General features: G+C 31.5%; 1 protein-coding gene across 1 annotated transcript in view; it reads right to left on the bottom strand.

Moving 5' to 3' along the window:
- The window catches only part of LOC134710326 (alpha-soluble NSF attachment protein-like), a 43,574-nt gene that overhangs the window by 15,983 nt on the left and 12,615 nt on the right, over positions 1-14,976 (bottom strand). The window contains exons 3-5 of the mRNA XM_063570652.1: positions 13,065-13,181; positions 6,553-6,599; positions 3,292-3,369 (exon numbers count right to left, since the gene is read on the bottom strand). Of these exons, the coding sequence (XP_063426722.1) occupies positions 3,292-3,369; positions 6,553-6,599; positions 13,065-13,181 (242 nt within the window). The remainder of the gene's footprint in view (positions 1-3,291; positions 3,370-6,552; positions 6,600-13,064; positions 13,182-14,976) is intronic.

A 14,976-nucleotide genomic window follows, 5' to 3' on the forward strand; every position in this document is an offset into this window, starting at 1 on the left:
AAGTATGGACACAACATTCAAGCTGGATTCCGCTCTAAATTTGGATTGTGATTAAATAGTTGACACAGCATAGGTTTCTGACACAGAATGAATGTATTCAAATGAACTTAAAATTTTTGTTTTCTCTTAGAGCAATTCACTATGCTGTTGAATATTAATCCTCTCAAAAAAATGTTTTGAAGAAATTTTCTTTTTATTTATGAAATTTCAAATGAGAAAAATTGAACCCAATTTTTTAATCACATCCCCCTTTCCCTTATTCCAAAACTAATTTCAATTAAAATATTCTAATGGAGTTTGCAACAATTACTACTCATTTAAATACATCATAAAATATTAAGATGTAAAAAAACTGCTTGTTATCACTGAATGGTAAAGATTATTTAAATTTATCAGTTGGTAGTAAAAAGTGAATATACATTGTATATTGTATATAACAAAGATTTAAGTTGATTCTGGACAAAGAAAGAGAACTCCAATTAAAAAAAATTCTTGCAGATATTTCTTGCTTACTATACTGGACAAAGAAAAATAACTCTTAATTAAAAAAAAATTTGCTATTTCACAATATTGTGAAATTAGATATTTCTTGCCATTGCACAATACTGTGCAATTGAAAAGACTTGCTATTGCACAATACTTAATATAATAATTTTAGATCCTGATTTGGACCAACTTGAAAACTGGGCCCATAATCAAAAATCTAAGTACATGTTTAGATTCAGCATATCAAAGAGGCCCAAGAATTTAATTTTTGTTAAAATCAAACTAAGTTTAATTTTGGACCCTTTGCACTTTAATTTAGACCAATTTTAAAACTGGACCAAAAATTAAGAATCTACACACACAGTTAGATTTGGCATATCAAAGAACCCCAATTATTCAATTTTTGATGAAATCAAACAATGTTTAATTTTGGACCTCGATTTGGGCCAACTTGAAAACTGGGCCAATAATCAAAAATCTAAGTACATTTTTAGATTCAGCATATCAAAGAATCCAAAGGTTTCAATTTTTGTTAAAATCAAACTAAGTTTAATTTTGGACCCTATGGACCTTAATGTAGACCAATTTGAAAACGGGACCAAAATTTAAGAATCTACATACACAGTTAGATTCGGCATATTAAAGAACCCCAATTATTCAATTTTGATGAAATCAAACAAAATTTAATTTTGGACCCTTTGGGCCCCTTTTTCCTTAACTGTTGGGACCAAAACTCCCAAAATCAATACCAACCTTCCTTTAATAGTCATAAACCTTGTGTTTAAATTTCATAGATTTCTATTTACTTATACTAACGCTATGGTGCGAAAACCAAGAAAAATGCTAATTTGGGTCCCTTTTTGGCCCCTAATTCCTAAACTGTTTGGACCGAAACTCCCAAAATCAATACCAACCTTCCTTTTGTGGTCATAAACATTGTGTTTAAATTTCATTGATTTCTATGTACTTTAACTAAAGTTATTGTGCGAAAACCAAGAATAATGCTTATTTGGGCCCTTTTTTGGCCCCTAATTCCTAAACTGTTGAAACAAAAACTCCCAAAATCAATCCCAACCTTTCTTTTGTGGTCATAAACCTTGTGTCAAAATTTCATAGATTTCTATTAACTTAAACTAAAGTTATAGTGCGAAAACCAAGAAAATGCTTGGGCCCTTTTTGGCCCCCAATTCCTAAAATGTTGGGACCAAAACTCCCAAAATCAATACCAGCCTTCCTTTTATGGTCATAAACCTTGTGTTAAAATTTCATAGATTTCTATTCACTTTTACTAAAGTTAGAGTGCGAAAACTAAAAGTATTCGGACGACGACGACGACGACGCCAACGTGATAGCAATATACGACGAAAATTTTTTCAAAATTTGCGGTCGTATAAAAACTGGCCGTCAGACCATATTGTCTTTCAAAAAATTTAAATGCAAGAGTCCTTTTGCATTTAGACTTCTTGTATCATAACACCTTAGCATAGAAATGAACAAAAAGTAACACATTTTCACTTCTGATAGCTTCTGTGTGCATTTTTATATGTCAATATGGACTACCGCCTAAATTGACTCTAAATAATTCTGAGTACTACATGGTCCAAGACCATTTTAAACTCATGTGGTATACTTTTTGCAACTTTTCTATACATTTAAAGTACATTTAATATATATGAAAGAATAATTTAGGCTTAAAAAACTTCAAATTGGCTGAGAAAAATGCATATTTATATAAGGCTTCCTTGAATTGGAAAATCTCTATTTTCAGGCATAGGCGCATATGAATTTGACTTTGAATAAATACAATACATCTGATAAATAAAATGAGTGTGCAGATGCTTTTAATACTTAATATCTAATATTCAAGAGCATTTAAAAAGCAAATTTTTGCAAAATTTCAAGTTTTTAGGCCAAAATCTTGACAGTTGAAGATATTTAATTTATATGTCAAAAATAAACAGCCAAATTTCAATACTAAAACGACCATAGTTTCTGTTACATGTGACATATGGCCATGAAACTTAGCAAACTATCTCATTATTGCCTAAGCTTAGGTTATGCAAAGTTTTATAAAGATTGGTCAAGTCTTTCTGTCCTATTAGGTCCAAGGACACAGTTATCGTCCTTTGGTTTTTGTTGTCTACGAATATAGTCCCTAGTGTAAACAGTGTATAACTTGCATGTTTTATTTAATACACTTTCCCAATTTATTTCTTTATATTAAATGCATGAAATATTAAGTAGGGGGATGTAATTACATGTTAAAAAAATTTGGGTGCTGAAACTTTATGTTAAGTAGTGAATTGGTCCAGTTCTAAAAGGTCAAATTTTATCACGTCTGAAGCTGTCAAACTGAATTTTACACCCCCTTAACACAGAATTGTCAATATTTTGAGTTAGAGCTGGTAGAAGTTTCTATAATTTTGATATTATTTGTCTTACTGGTAGTACACTTCACTGTAAAAATATTTTTGAGAAAGAGCAGGTGCGATTTTTTTAATTTGAATTTATTGTCTAAAAGAAATGCACTACAAAATAACTGTGTTCTCGGGCCTAATGTCAGATTTGCTCTAAATGCTTTGGTTTCCAAGATGTAAGTCTACATTTTACCCCTATGTTATTTTTTTAGCCATGGTGGCCATCTTGGTTGGTTGGCTGCGTCATTGGACCCATTTTTTAAACTAGATACCCTAATGAGGACGATGGATGCCAAGTGATTAGAAAAGCTTACTTGGCCCTTTCGGCCATGTGAGCATAAAAGGGTCTTTGTATGAGGGTGTGTGAGCAGAATAATATAACAGATACCTTATCTATATCAACTAATTCTGTTTCATATATTTCTGCAACAGACATGTGATGTTTTGCTGCTATTGAAAATCTACCCTGAAAGTACATAAATATATTTACATAAATGATAAATTATAGGCAAGTGTATACATGCATATATATATATCCCAAGGTGGTGGAGTTGTCTAGCGTGTCAGATACAGTGCATGCGATTTGGTGTCACGATATCTCAGTAGCATGAGTTAGAATATTTAATCCCGGCAAGGGAAGAACATAAAAATATGAGAAAGCAAATTTACAGGTCTATATATATATATATTACGGATTACAAATGTGTCGAGGTTTGTGATTGGATAACAACACAGAGATGTCAGTGTATATTCAGGAAACTGCCAGGGTATATACGACGTTTTTATCCTCAATTAGAACCTCAAAAACATCATCATAACACCGGTTACCATGTGACGTAGTCAACGGTTACCATGTGACGTAGTCAACAGCTATCAGATTGTCAGGGGCTCACAGAGAGAAAATAATGACGTGCTTCAATCAATAATACATTTTTGATACAAAAACATGCAATTTACACTTTTAATACTTAAATTTAATGTTAAAAGTGTTATTCTAAATTATAACATACACCATAAAATTATGATCACAGCAAATTAGAAAATCTTTCACGTATGCTGACGTATTAGGGTTTTCCACTTATATGTGTTGTGAACAAAAACCTGCGCTGGAAAATAACATTAAGTCAGGGGTGATCTGTAATATATGTGTAATTCAGGTCTCAGACAGGGTATATACTGTGCCATCTCGGCTTAGGGCTTATATCCCCTAAGCCTTCGGCTCAGGGGATATAAACTCTAAGCCGGGAATGTCTGAGACCTGAATAACATATAATATGTATATATATATATATATAAATAAGCAATTGTGTCTTTTGAAATAGATGTAAGAATAAAATGTTACAATATTCAGTGGTTTGCCTTTCTTGTACTCTTTCATTTGTATTGGGTTAACCATTGCTCAGCAATGCACTTGCTTATGTTATGACGTTATATCATTTAAAATTAGATTCATGTGTTTTTGGTTTTTTTTCCATTTATTGTCATATAAGAGAATATTTATCATAATTATCATATCAATTTTTCAGGTGATAAATAGAGAATTTGTTTTGACTGTTTTGTGACCTCCTGCTTCCTAGAAAGTTGTTATCATTGTAAATGGGGATCCTTTATCTGCATCCTGATCAACTGAGGAAGTTGTTAACATAAAATTTAAAAAAAAAGACAATTATTCAATTGTTTACACTGCTGGTGCCAAATTGTAAACCCTAATTAGCATTTTAAAGACAACCAGATGCTCCGCAGGGCGTAGCTTTATACGACCGCAGAGGTTGAACCCTGAACAGTTGGGGCAAGTATGGACACAACAATCAAGCTGGATTCAGCTCTAAATTTGGATTGTGATTTAATAGTTGACACAGCATAGGTTTCTGACACAGAATGAATGTGTTCTAATGAACTTAAATTTTTTTGTTTTCTCTTAGAGCAATTCACTATGCTGTTGAATATTAATCCTCTCAAAAAAATGTTTGAAGAAATTTTCTTTTTATTTATGAAATTTCAAATGAGAAAAATTGAACCCAATTTTTTAATCACACACCCCTTTCCCTTATTCCAAAACTAATCTCAATTAAAATATTCTAATGGAGTTTGCAACAATAACTACTCTTTTAAATACATCATAAAATATTAAGATGTAAAAAAACTGCTTGTTATCACTGAATGGTAAAGATTATATAAATTTATCAGTTGGTAGTAAAAAGTGAATATACATTGTATATTGTATATAACAAAGATTTAAGTTGATTCTGGACAAAGAAAGATAACTCCAATTAAAAAAAAATCTTGCTATTGCACAATATTATGCAATAAGATATTACTTGCTTACTATTCTGGACAAAGAAAGATAACTCTAATTAAAAAAAAATTTGCTATTTCACAATATTGTGCAATTAGATATTTCTTGCCATTGCGCAATACTGTGCAATTGAAAAGACTTGCTATTGCACAATACTTAATATAATAATTTTAGATCCTGATTTGGACCAACTTGAAAACTGGGCCCATAATCAAAAATCTAAGTACATGTTGAGATTCAGCATATCAAAGAGGCCCAAGAATTAAATTTTTGTTAAAATCAAACTTAGTTTAATTTTGGACCCTTTGGACTTTAATGTAGACCAATTTGAAAACGGGACCAAAAATGAAGAATCTACATACACAGTTAGATTTGGCATATCAAAGAACCCCATTTATTCAATTTTTGATGAAATCAAACAAAGTTTAATTTTGGACCCCGATTTGGACCAACTTGAAAACTGGGCCAATAATCAAGAATCTAAGTACATTTTTAGATTCAACATATCAAAGAACCCAACCGATTCATTTTTCGTCAAAATCAAACTAAGTTTAATTTTGGACCCTTTGGACCTTAATGTAGACCAATTTGAAACTGGACCAAAAATTAAGAATCTACATACAAAGTTAGATTCGGCATATCAAAGAACCCCAATTATTCAATTTTGATGAAATCAAACAAAGTTTAATTTTGGACCCTTTGGGCCCCTTTTTTCCTAAACTGTTGGGACCAAAACTCCCAAAATCAATACCAACCTTCCTTTAATGGTCATAAACCTTGTGTTTAAATTTCATAGATTTCTATTTACTTATACTAACGTTATGGTGCGAAAACCAAGAAAAATGCTTATTTGGGTCCCTTTTTGGCCCCTAATTCCTAAACTGTTGGGACCTAAACTCCCAAAATCAATACCAACCTTTCTTTTGTGGTCATAAACATTGTGTTTAAATTTCATTGATTTCTATTAACTTAAACTAAAGTTATAGTGCAAAAACCAAGAAAATGCTTATTTAGGCCTTTTTGGCCCCTAATTCCTAAAATGTTGGGACCAAAACTCCCAAAATCAATACCAACCTTCCTTTTATGGTCATAAACCTTGTGTTAAAATTTCATAGATTTCTATTCACTTTTACTAAAGTTAGAGTGCGAAAACTAAAAGTATTCGGACGACGACGACGCCAACGACGAAGCAGACGACGACGCCAACATGATAGCAATATACGACGAAATTTTTTTCAAAATTTGCGGTCGTATAAAAATGAAGATTTAAGACAGGAAACACAATTATGTCTTACCTTTAAGAACAAGAAAAACATTGATTATTGCATTTTATAGATACATGCCATTGCTTACCATGTCTGTAAATATTTCTATGGCCTTAAGTAAACAATTCACAGCCTCTGTGAAAAAAAAATGTTGAAATCAACAAACAGTACAGCATTTTTACATTTTGCAAGAATTATAGCAAACTTAATCTTAAAAATGCACAAATATAAGCCTACCTTACTCACTTCTACATATTAAAAGCAAAGGTCCTGACTGATCATCTTTCATCCATATATATATGGAATTTTTTTTAGGGAAAAAAAACCTTACCAACTATTAATTTTTTTTTATGTGGAATGTGTCCATAGGGACACAGATGATGCCCACGCTAGCATATAACATAATAAAGAGACATGTATACCTCAAGAACTGTAAAAGTGAAACTTACAAAATTTTAAATTAAACTGAGTTAAGTGGTAATAAGCATTATATATATACATTTCATTAAATTAAGTTGAGACAAACTTAAGTCAGAAATTGAAAACAAAATATCATATAAGATTATTAAAGGACTAAACTGAAGAACTTTGATCAAAGTGCTTGTAAATTTTTTTTTAATTTTCTTTAGTGAACATTGCATTGTATAAAGCATTGGTTATAGTTGATGTTATTGTTAACTAATAATTTTCATAATTGGAGTTATCTTCCTTTGTCCATTATAGCAGTTGGTTAAAATCAATTTTTAAAATTGATTCAACTACAATTATGGACAAAGGAAGATAACTCCAATTTAATAAAAAATTATTATACAATTATAAGATTGATATTTTTTGAACAGATTTCCATTTGTGAAGGAGCATAACTTTAGAACGGTTGAAGCGACATCTCTTAAATTCAAATTGATCTGTATTTGAGGAAATAAGCAAATGTGTATAAGTTAAATAACAATTGGTTGCGGAAAACTAAAGTTAAAACCAGATGCTCCGCAGGGCGTAGCTTTTTACGACCGCAGAGGTTGAACCCTGAACGGTTGGGGCAAGAATGGACACAACATTCAAGCTGGATTCAGCTCTAAATTTGGATTGTGATTAAATAGTTGACACAGCATAGGTTTCTGACACAGAGTGAATGTGGTCTAATGAACTTTAAATTTTTGTTTTGCCTTTGAGCAATTCATTATGCTGTTAAATATTAATCCTCTCAAAAAAATGTTGGAAAAATTTTCTTTATATTTATGAAATTCAAATGAGAAAAATTGAACCCAATCCCCCTCCCCCTCCCCAATTTTTTTTTCACACCCCCCTATCATTTATTCCAAAACCGATCTCAATTCAAATTTCTAATGGAGTTTGCAACAATAATCACTCATTTAAATACATCATAAAATATCAAAATGTAAAAAAGTGCTTGTTATCACTGAATGATAAAGATTGTTTTAATTTATCAGTTGGTAGTAAAAGTGAATATACATTGTATATTGTATAAAACATTGATTTAAGTTGATTCAACTACCTATTCTTGACAAAGAAAGATGACTCCAATTGAAAATTAATTAATTGCTATTGCACAATATTGTGCAATTAGATATTTCTTGCTATTGCGCAATACTGTGCAATTTAAAATACTTGCTATTGCACAATACTGTGCAATTGAAGATTTCTTGCTATTGCGCAATACTGTGCAATTGAAAATTTCTTGCTATTGCACAATAGTGTGCAATTAAAGATTTCTTGTTATTGCGGATAACTGTGCAATTGAAAATTTCTTGCTATTGCACAATACTTAATATAATAATTTTAGATCCTGATTTGAACCAACTTGAAAACTGGGCCCATAATCAAAAATCTAAGTACATGTTTGGATTCAGCATATCAAAGAACCCCAAGAATTCAATTTTTGTTAAAATCAAACTAAGTTTAATTTTGGACCCTTTGGACTTAAATGTAGACCAATTTGAAAACGGGACCAAAAATGAAGAATCTACATACACAGTTAGATTTTGGCATATCAAAGAACCCCATTTATTCAATTTTTTTCGATGAAATCAAACAAAGTTTAATTTTGGACCCCGATTTGGACCAACTTGAAAACTGGGCCAATGATCAAAAATTTAAGTACATTTTTAGATTCAGCATATCAAAGAACCCCAAGGATTCAATTTTTGTCAAAAACAAACTAAGTTTAATTATGGACCCTTTGGACCTTAATGTAGACCAATTTGAAAACGGGACCAAAAATTAAGAATCTACATACACAGTTAGATTCGGCATATCAAAGAACCCAAATTATTTAATTTTTGATGAAATCAAACAAAGTTTAATTTTGGACCCTTTGGGCCCCTTATTCCTAAACTGTTGGGACCAAAACTCCCAAAATCAATACCAACCTTCCTTTTATGGCCATAAACCTTGTGTTTAAATTTCATAGATTTCTATATACTTATCCTAAAGTTATGGTGCGAAAACCAAGAAAAATGCTTATTTGGGTCCCTTTTTGGCCCCTAATTCCTAAACTGTTGGGACCTTAACTCCCAAAATCAATACCAACCTTTTTTATGGTCATAAACATTGTGTTTAAATTTCATTGATTTTTATTTGCTTAAACTAAGAATAATGCTTATTTGGGCCCTTTTTTGGCTCCTAATTCCTAAACCATTGGTACCAAAACTCCCAAAATCAATCCCAACCTTTCTTTTGTGCTCATAAACCATATGTCAAAATTTCATAGATTTCTATTCACTTAAACTAAAGTTATAGTGCGAAAACCAAGAAAATGCTTAATTGGGCCCTTTTTGGCACTTATTCCTAAAATGTTGGGACCAAAACTCCCAAAATCAATCCCAACCTTCCTTTTGTGGTCATAAACCTTGCGTTAAAATTTCATAGATTTCTATTCACTTTTACTAAAGTTAGAGTAGGAAAACTAAAAGTATCGGACGACGACGACGCAGAAGACGACACCAATTCAATAGCAATATACGACGAAAATTTTTTCAAATTTTGCTGTAGTATAAAAAAGAAACAAAAATTCAGTCTTGTTTTATTTGTTAAGGGGTATTACTCCACAATGGTAAATGTGACACCACCAAAGTTCAAACTTGATCTTTGTTTCCTGGTAAAAAGCATTTTGTAAAAGTTTCATAACATTTGGTTGAGGCAAACTTAAGTTAGAAAAATGCAAACTAAAATAATTGTAATTTTTCCATTTATTAAGGGCATAACTCTCTAGTGACGCTACCAACATCCAAACTAGATCTGTATTTTTTTGATAATTAGCATTGTGTATGAGTTTCATAACATTTTCCCATTTATAAAGGGGCATAACTCTAGAAAGTTAGAGTGACGCCACTTAAATTCTATCTTGATCAATGTTTTGTGGTAATAAGCATTGTGTATAAATTTCAAAACATTTGGTTGAGGCAAACTCAAGATACAGAACAGAAACCTATTTAGGGACAAACGGTCAATGCTTTTGAAGATGAGGATTTGCAGGAAAGAAATACAACTTATCTATTTAGAAAATGATCCAGAAACAGCTAAATCTATGTTTACTTTTCTTATAGAATTATATCCTTCATTGACTTGTCACTGGTGGATCCAGGAATTTTCATAAAAAAGGGCCCACTGACTGCCTAATTCATCGATTTAAAAAAAAAAATTTGGTTGCCAACATGCGCAGATTTATTTCATATTTAAAAATAACATTCACCTGAAACCAGGTGCTCCACAGGGCGCAGCTTTATACAACCGCAAAGGTCGAACCCTGAACAGTTGGGGCAAGTATGGACACAACATTCAAGCTTGATACAGCTCTGAATTTGGATTGTGATCAAATTTTTGACATAATATGAGTTTCTGACACAAAACAAATGTCAAGATCTTACAAATCTATTATGCAATATTGTGCAATTAAAGATTTCTTCTTCAAACTTACCAAAAATTTGGAATTTGAGAAATTTGGAAAAAAAATAATTGAAAACCACTCCCCTTTTTTTGGCAATAAGTCCAAAACCTGACTTTTCTTTATACATTATTTACAAGTAGTGTAAGGGAGGTAAATCTAAACATACCAAACAGTGTATGTTAATTGTTTGTGAATTACCTCCCTTACACTGCTTTTAAATTGTCTTAATTGTCCATTGACCAGAAAAACCTAGTTTCCCCCTTTTTTTGCCCCTTCTTCCCCCCTTTTTTTGCCCCTACTTCCCCTTTTGTTGTCCCTAATTCAAAAAACATTTTTGAACCATAACCCCCAAAGTCATTACTAACCATTCCTTCATGTTATGAAAACTTGTGGTATAATTTCAGAGCGATTCATACACTTAAACACAAGTCATTGTTTGAAAACTACAAAAATGCTTATTTTGGGCCCCCTTTTTGGCCCATAATTCCTAAACTATTGGGACCCTAACCCCAAAAAGCAATCCCAACCTTCCTTTAGTGGTATTAACCTTCTGGTAAAAATTTATAGAGATCCATTCACTAAATCTCAAGTTATTGTCCAGAAACTAAATGCGTCTTCGGACGGCACAGATGACGTCAACATTATACTAAAATTTTGCAGTCGTATAAAAAGACCGATCCAAGCATTTACAATTCAGAAAGATTGATTTAAATATGATCAATCTTTTTAAAACCACCTCTGAAGTGGACTTTTTAAGTCCAATTGAGGATCGATCTTTCCTGTATACATTAGACTTAAGATCAATCTTTTCTAGATCAATCTGGATCGATCTCAAGAAAAATAAAAAAAATTACAAGTGTAAACAGGAGGGTCTAAGTCTCTATATATGAGGTCCAAATGAAGCTGGTGTGTAGCTCTCAAAAAAAATATACCAAAACTTCTCGTTTGAGGTTTGTTTACATGTAAATTCCGATGTTTTAAATTTCTTTTGATAAAGAAACTGAGCAACTGAGCTTTATAGAAAGATGTCAAGATGAAATAAATGAGTTTTCCTTAAGTTTGTGCATTGTTCTTGGACTGTTATAGATGCCATCTTCTTTGTGTCTTAATTTGGCAATTTCTTTCAATCTAGCATCATAGAATGTTTTCAAAAGAACTGGCTAGGTGATTTTTAGAAATGCTGGTCTCTGAGAGAAAGAAAAGACATACGAAAATTCATCTGTAAATTCAGTTTTTAACATTAACATGTCATAGGTTTTAAATAAGGTTGCAGTTTAAATTTTAGCCTAAAGTTTCATCACTTTTTCAAGCTATGTTAGGACATATTTGACAAGTGCCCAACCTTCTTTTTTTGTAGAGGACCCTGTGGTTTGACACATTTGCATTCTAAAGAAATGTTATAAAACTTGGACAGAGACAGTTTGTATAAAAGTATTCAAAATTCATCAAATCGAGGATCATAATATTTTTAAAGAAAAAACTAAAGAAATACCAAAGAAAAATACTCAGGATATTTAAAAAAAGACAAAAGTTAAACAATTGCGTAGTGTGTAAGTATTTCAATTTTTCATTTTTTTTTAAACAGATTTGAATATGGAAGATGCACATACCTGTACATCATAAAAGTGCAAAGTCTTCTTTAACACACATGGTTTATTATAATTATATGTTTTCTAGTCCTATATTATAAGAATTCGAAGGTTCATATCATTTACATTTAACGTTTTTAATGGGAATTTTTTTACTATAAATGTTGAACCTGAAGGTTACATTATAGTAAAAACAAGAAGGTGTCCACAGTACACGGATGCCCCACTTTCACTATCATTTTCTATGTTCAGTGGACTGTGAAAGTGGGATAAAAATCTTATTTGGCATTTAAATTAGAATGATCATAGCATAAGGAACATGTGTAATAACAAAGAGACAAACAGACTGACGCACAGACCAGAAAACATAATGCATCTCTACTATCGTAAGTGGGGCATAAAAAAATACGAAAAAAACCTGTTGTGAATGTATATGATATGAACCTTTAAAGTCTTATATTATAGGATTCATGTTTTTAAAACATAATATCATTATGTTGATCATTTATTCTATGACGATTACAATAAACCTCACATTAAGTAATTTGTCACTTATATTGATTACATCATATCAAGTTGACCACGAAGATACACTTATCAGTGTGTTTACCAACATTCATATTGACAAAATGACCAACTTTGAAAAATTCTTGTGATGAAACTACATTTCGGAACACGTTAAAAACTAGATACTCAGAAAGCTACATTATAAAGGTTTGATATATATTTAAAAAAAAAAAAAAAAAAATATGCAGTAAAGGCAACTAAAAATCATATATCAACTATTCACCTTTAACATATACTTTACTTATAGTGGTTGCATAAAAGTTATATTATGGTTTTGTGTCTTAACAGAAATTTATCCCTACGCATACCGAATTTTATGTGTTAATTGTCCTTCTTTTTTTTTACCTTTTCTATCCCTTTCATAAGAAGAGTCACTTTTCTATTGTTCTAGTGTCACTGGAAATCCCACTCTGTGTATGCACATGAATTAAGTTTGTGTTTTTATTTTCAAAATCCTGTTAGGACAACAAGGCTAAGTTTGTGTACATTTTTATCATGTTAATTATTCATAAATTATTGTAATTAGAACTTTTTTCTTACCGTTAGGATCTCCTTTTTTATAACAGGTAGAGGCATTCACATATTCTGAGGCAGCTTGATGTTTGCTTTGTAGCTTAATCTGTATTACAGCTGCCTTACAAAAACACTGTCCTGCCTCTGTAACATAGAATAACAATGCTGTTTTTTGTTAATACTAAAAACAAGCATTCTGAGAGTATTGCATGACAATACAAAAATTAATTGTACTGGAATGAAATGCTAACTTATCTATAACTTGTCAATTTGTATACGATATAACATATCAAGTCAATTACTTCGAGTATAACATACTAAAGGCTCAAGGGAGCCTGTGTCGCTCACCTGATATTTTAATTCACAATTGATTCAACCTTTTTATACTTTTGCTATAGTTTCAGAGATATAATCCAACCAGGTGCCCTGCAAGGCGCAGCTTTATACGACCGCAGAGGTTGAACCCTGAACAGTTGGGGGAAAGTATGGACACAACATTCAAGCTTGATACAGCTCTGAATTCGGATTGTGATCAATCTTTTAAAAATAATATGAGTTTCTGACACAAAACAAATGTCAAGATCATACAAATCTATTTGTGCAATTAAAGATTTCTTTTCAAAAATTTGGGGAAAAAAATTGAAAGCAACTACCAACCCCTTTTTTTGGCCAATTAGTCTAAAACCTGACATTCCTTAATACATAATTTAAAAGGAGGTAAAAAAAAATAATTTGGGATGACGACGACATGATAGCATTATACAACACAATTTTTTTTTTACGGTCGTATAAAAACTGCATTTTACCCCATTGTTTTATTTTTAGCCATGTTTGCCATGTTACTTGGCAGGCATGGTCATTGGACACATTTTTAAACTAAATTCCCTAATGATGATTGTGGCAAAGTATGGTTAAATTTATCTCAGTTGTTTCATGATTTTAGCTTTTCTTCTTGTTGAGTTATATATTAATGCCCGTTTTAATATCCATAAGTAGTACTCATTATGTGTTGGTCATCTGACAGACACATTTTTAAACTAAAATGTAGATACCCTAGTTATGAGTGTGGCCAAGTTTGGTTAAATTTGGGACATTAGTTTCCGAGAAGGAGATTTTTGTAAAAGTGAACAGATGACAACAATGGACAACAGACATCAAGTGATAAGAAAACCTCACTTGACCTTTCAGGTTTAATAGTACATAGTAACTTCTAAAATTTGTGTAAGGGTAACGCAGAACCCAGTGTCTCGCCTACTTTATGAATCTAATAAATGTTTTTGTTTTAAGAACTTTAACTGCACACTGTATGAAATGTTAACTGGAAGAATAATTAAGTCCATTATCATATATATGTAAGTAATATACAGAAAAACAGGATATAAATTTTTGCAAAATTTCCTTCTATACTAGCTTTTGATGATAAATAAGGGTCTGTCCAAGGTTTTGTAGAAACCCGGGACAGTTTAAGAAAGTTATTAAAATTTCATAAACTTTAACTTCAGAGTGAATATAATGTTAACTGGGAGAACCAGATGCTCCGCAGGGTGCAGCTTTATACAACCGCAGAGGTTGAACCCTGAATGGTTGGGGCAAGTATGGACACAACATTCAAGCTGGATTCAGCTCTAAATTTGGATTGTGATTAAATAGTTGACACAGCATAGGTTTCTGACACAGAATGAATGTGGTCTAATGAACTTAAAAAAAAATTTTTAGCAATTCACTATGCTGTTGAATATTAATCCTCTCAAAAAAATGTTTGAAGAAATTTTCTTTTTTTTTATGAAATCTGAAATGAAAAAAAATGACCCCCCCCCCCCCAATTTTTTTTCACATCCCCCTTTCCCTTATTTCAAAACTGATCTCAATTCAAATTTCTAATGAAGTTTGCAACAATAACTTCTCATTTAAATACATCATAAAATATTAAAATGTAAAA

This window comes from Mytilus trossulus, chromosome 3 (genome assembly GCF_036588685.1).
Source record: "Mytilus trossulus isolate FHL-02 chromosome 3, PNRI_Mtr1.1.1.hap1, whole genome shotgun sequence".
Lineage (NCBI taxonomy): Eukaryota > Metazoa > Mollusca > Bivalvia > Mytilida > Mytilidae > Mytilus > Mytilus trossulus.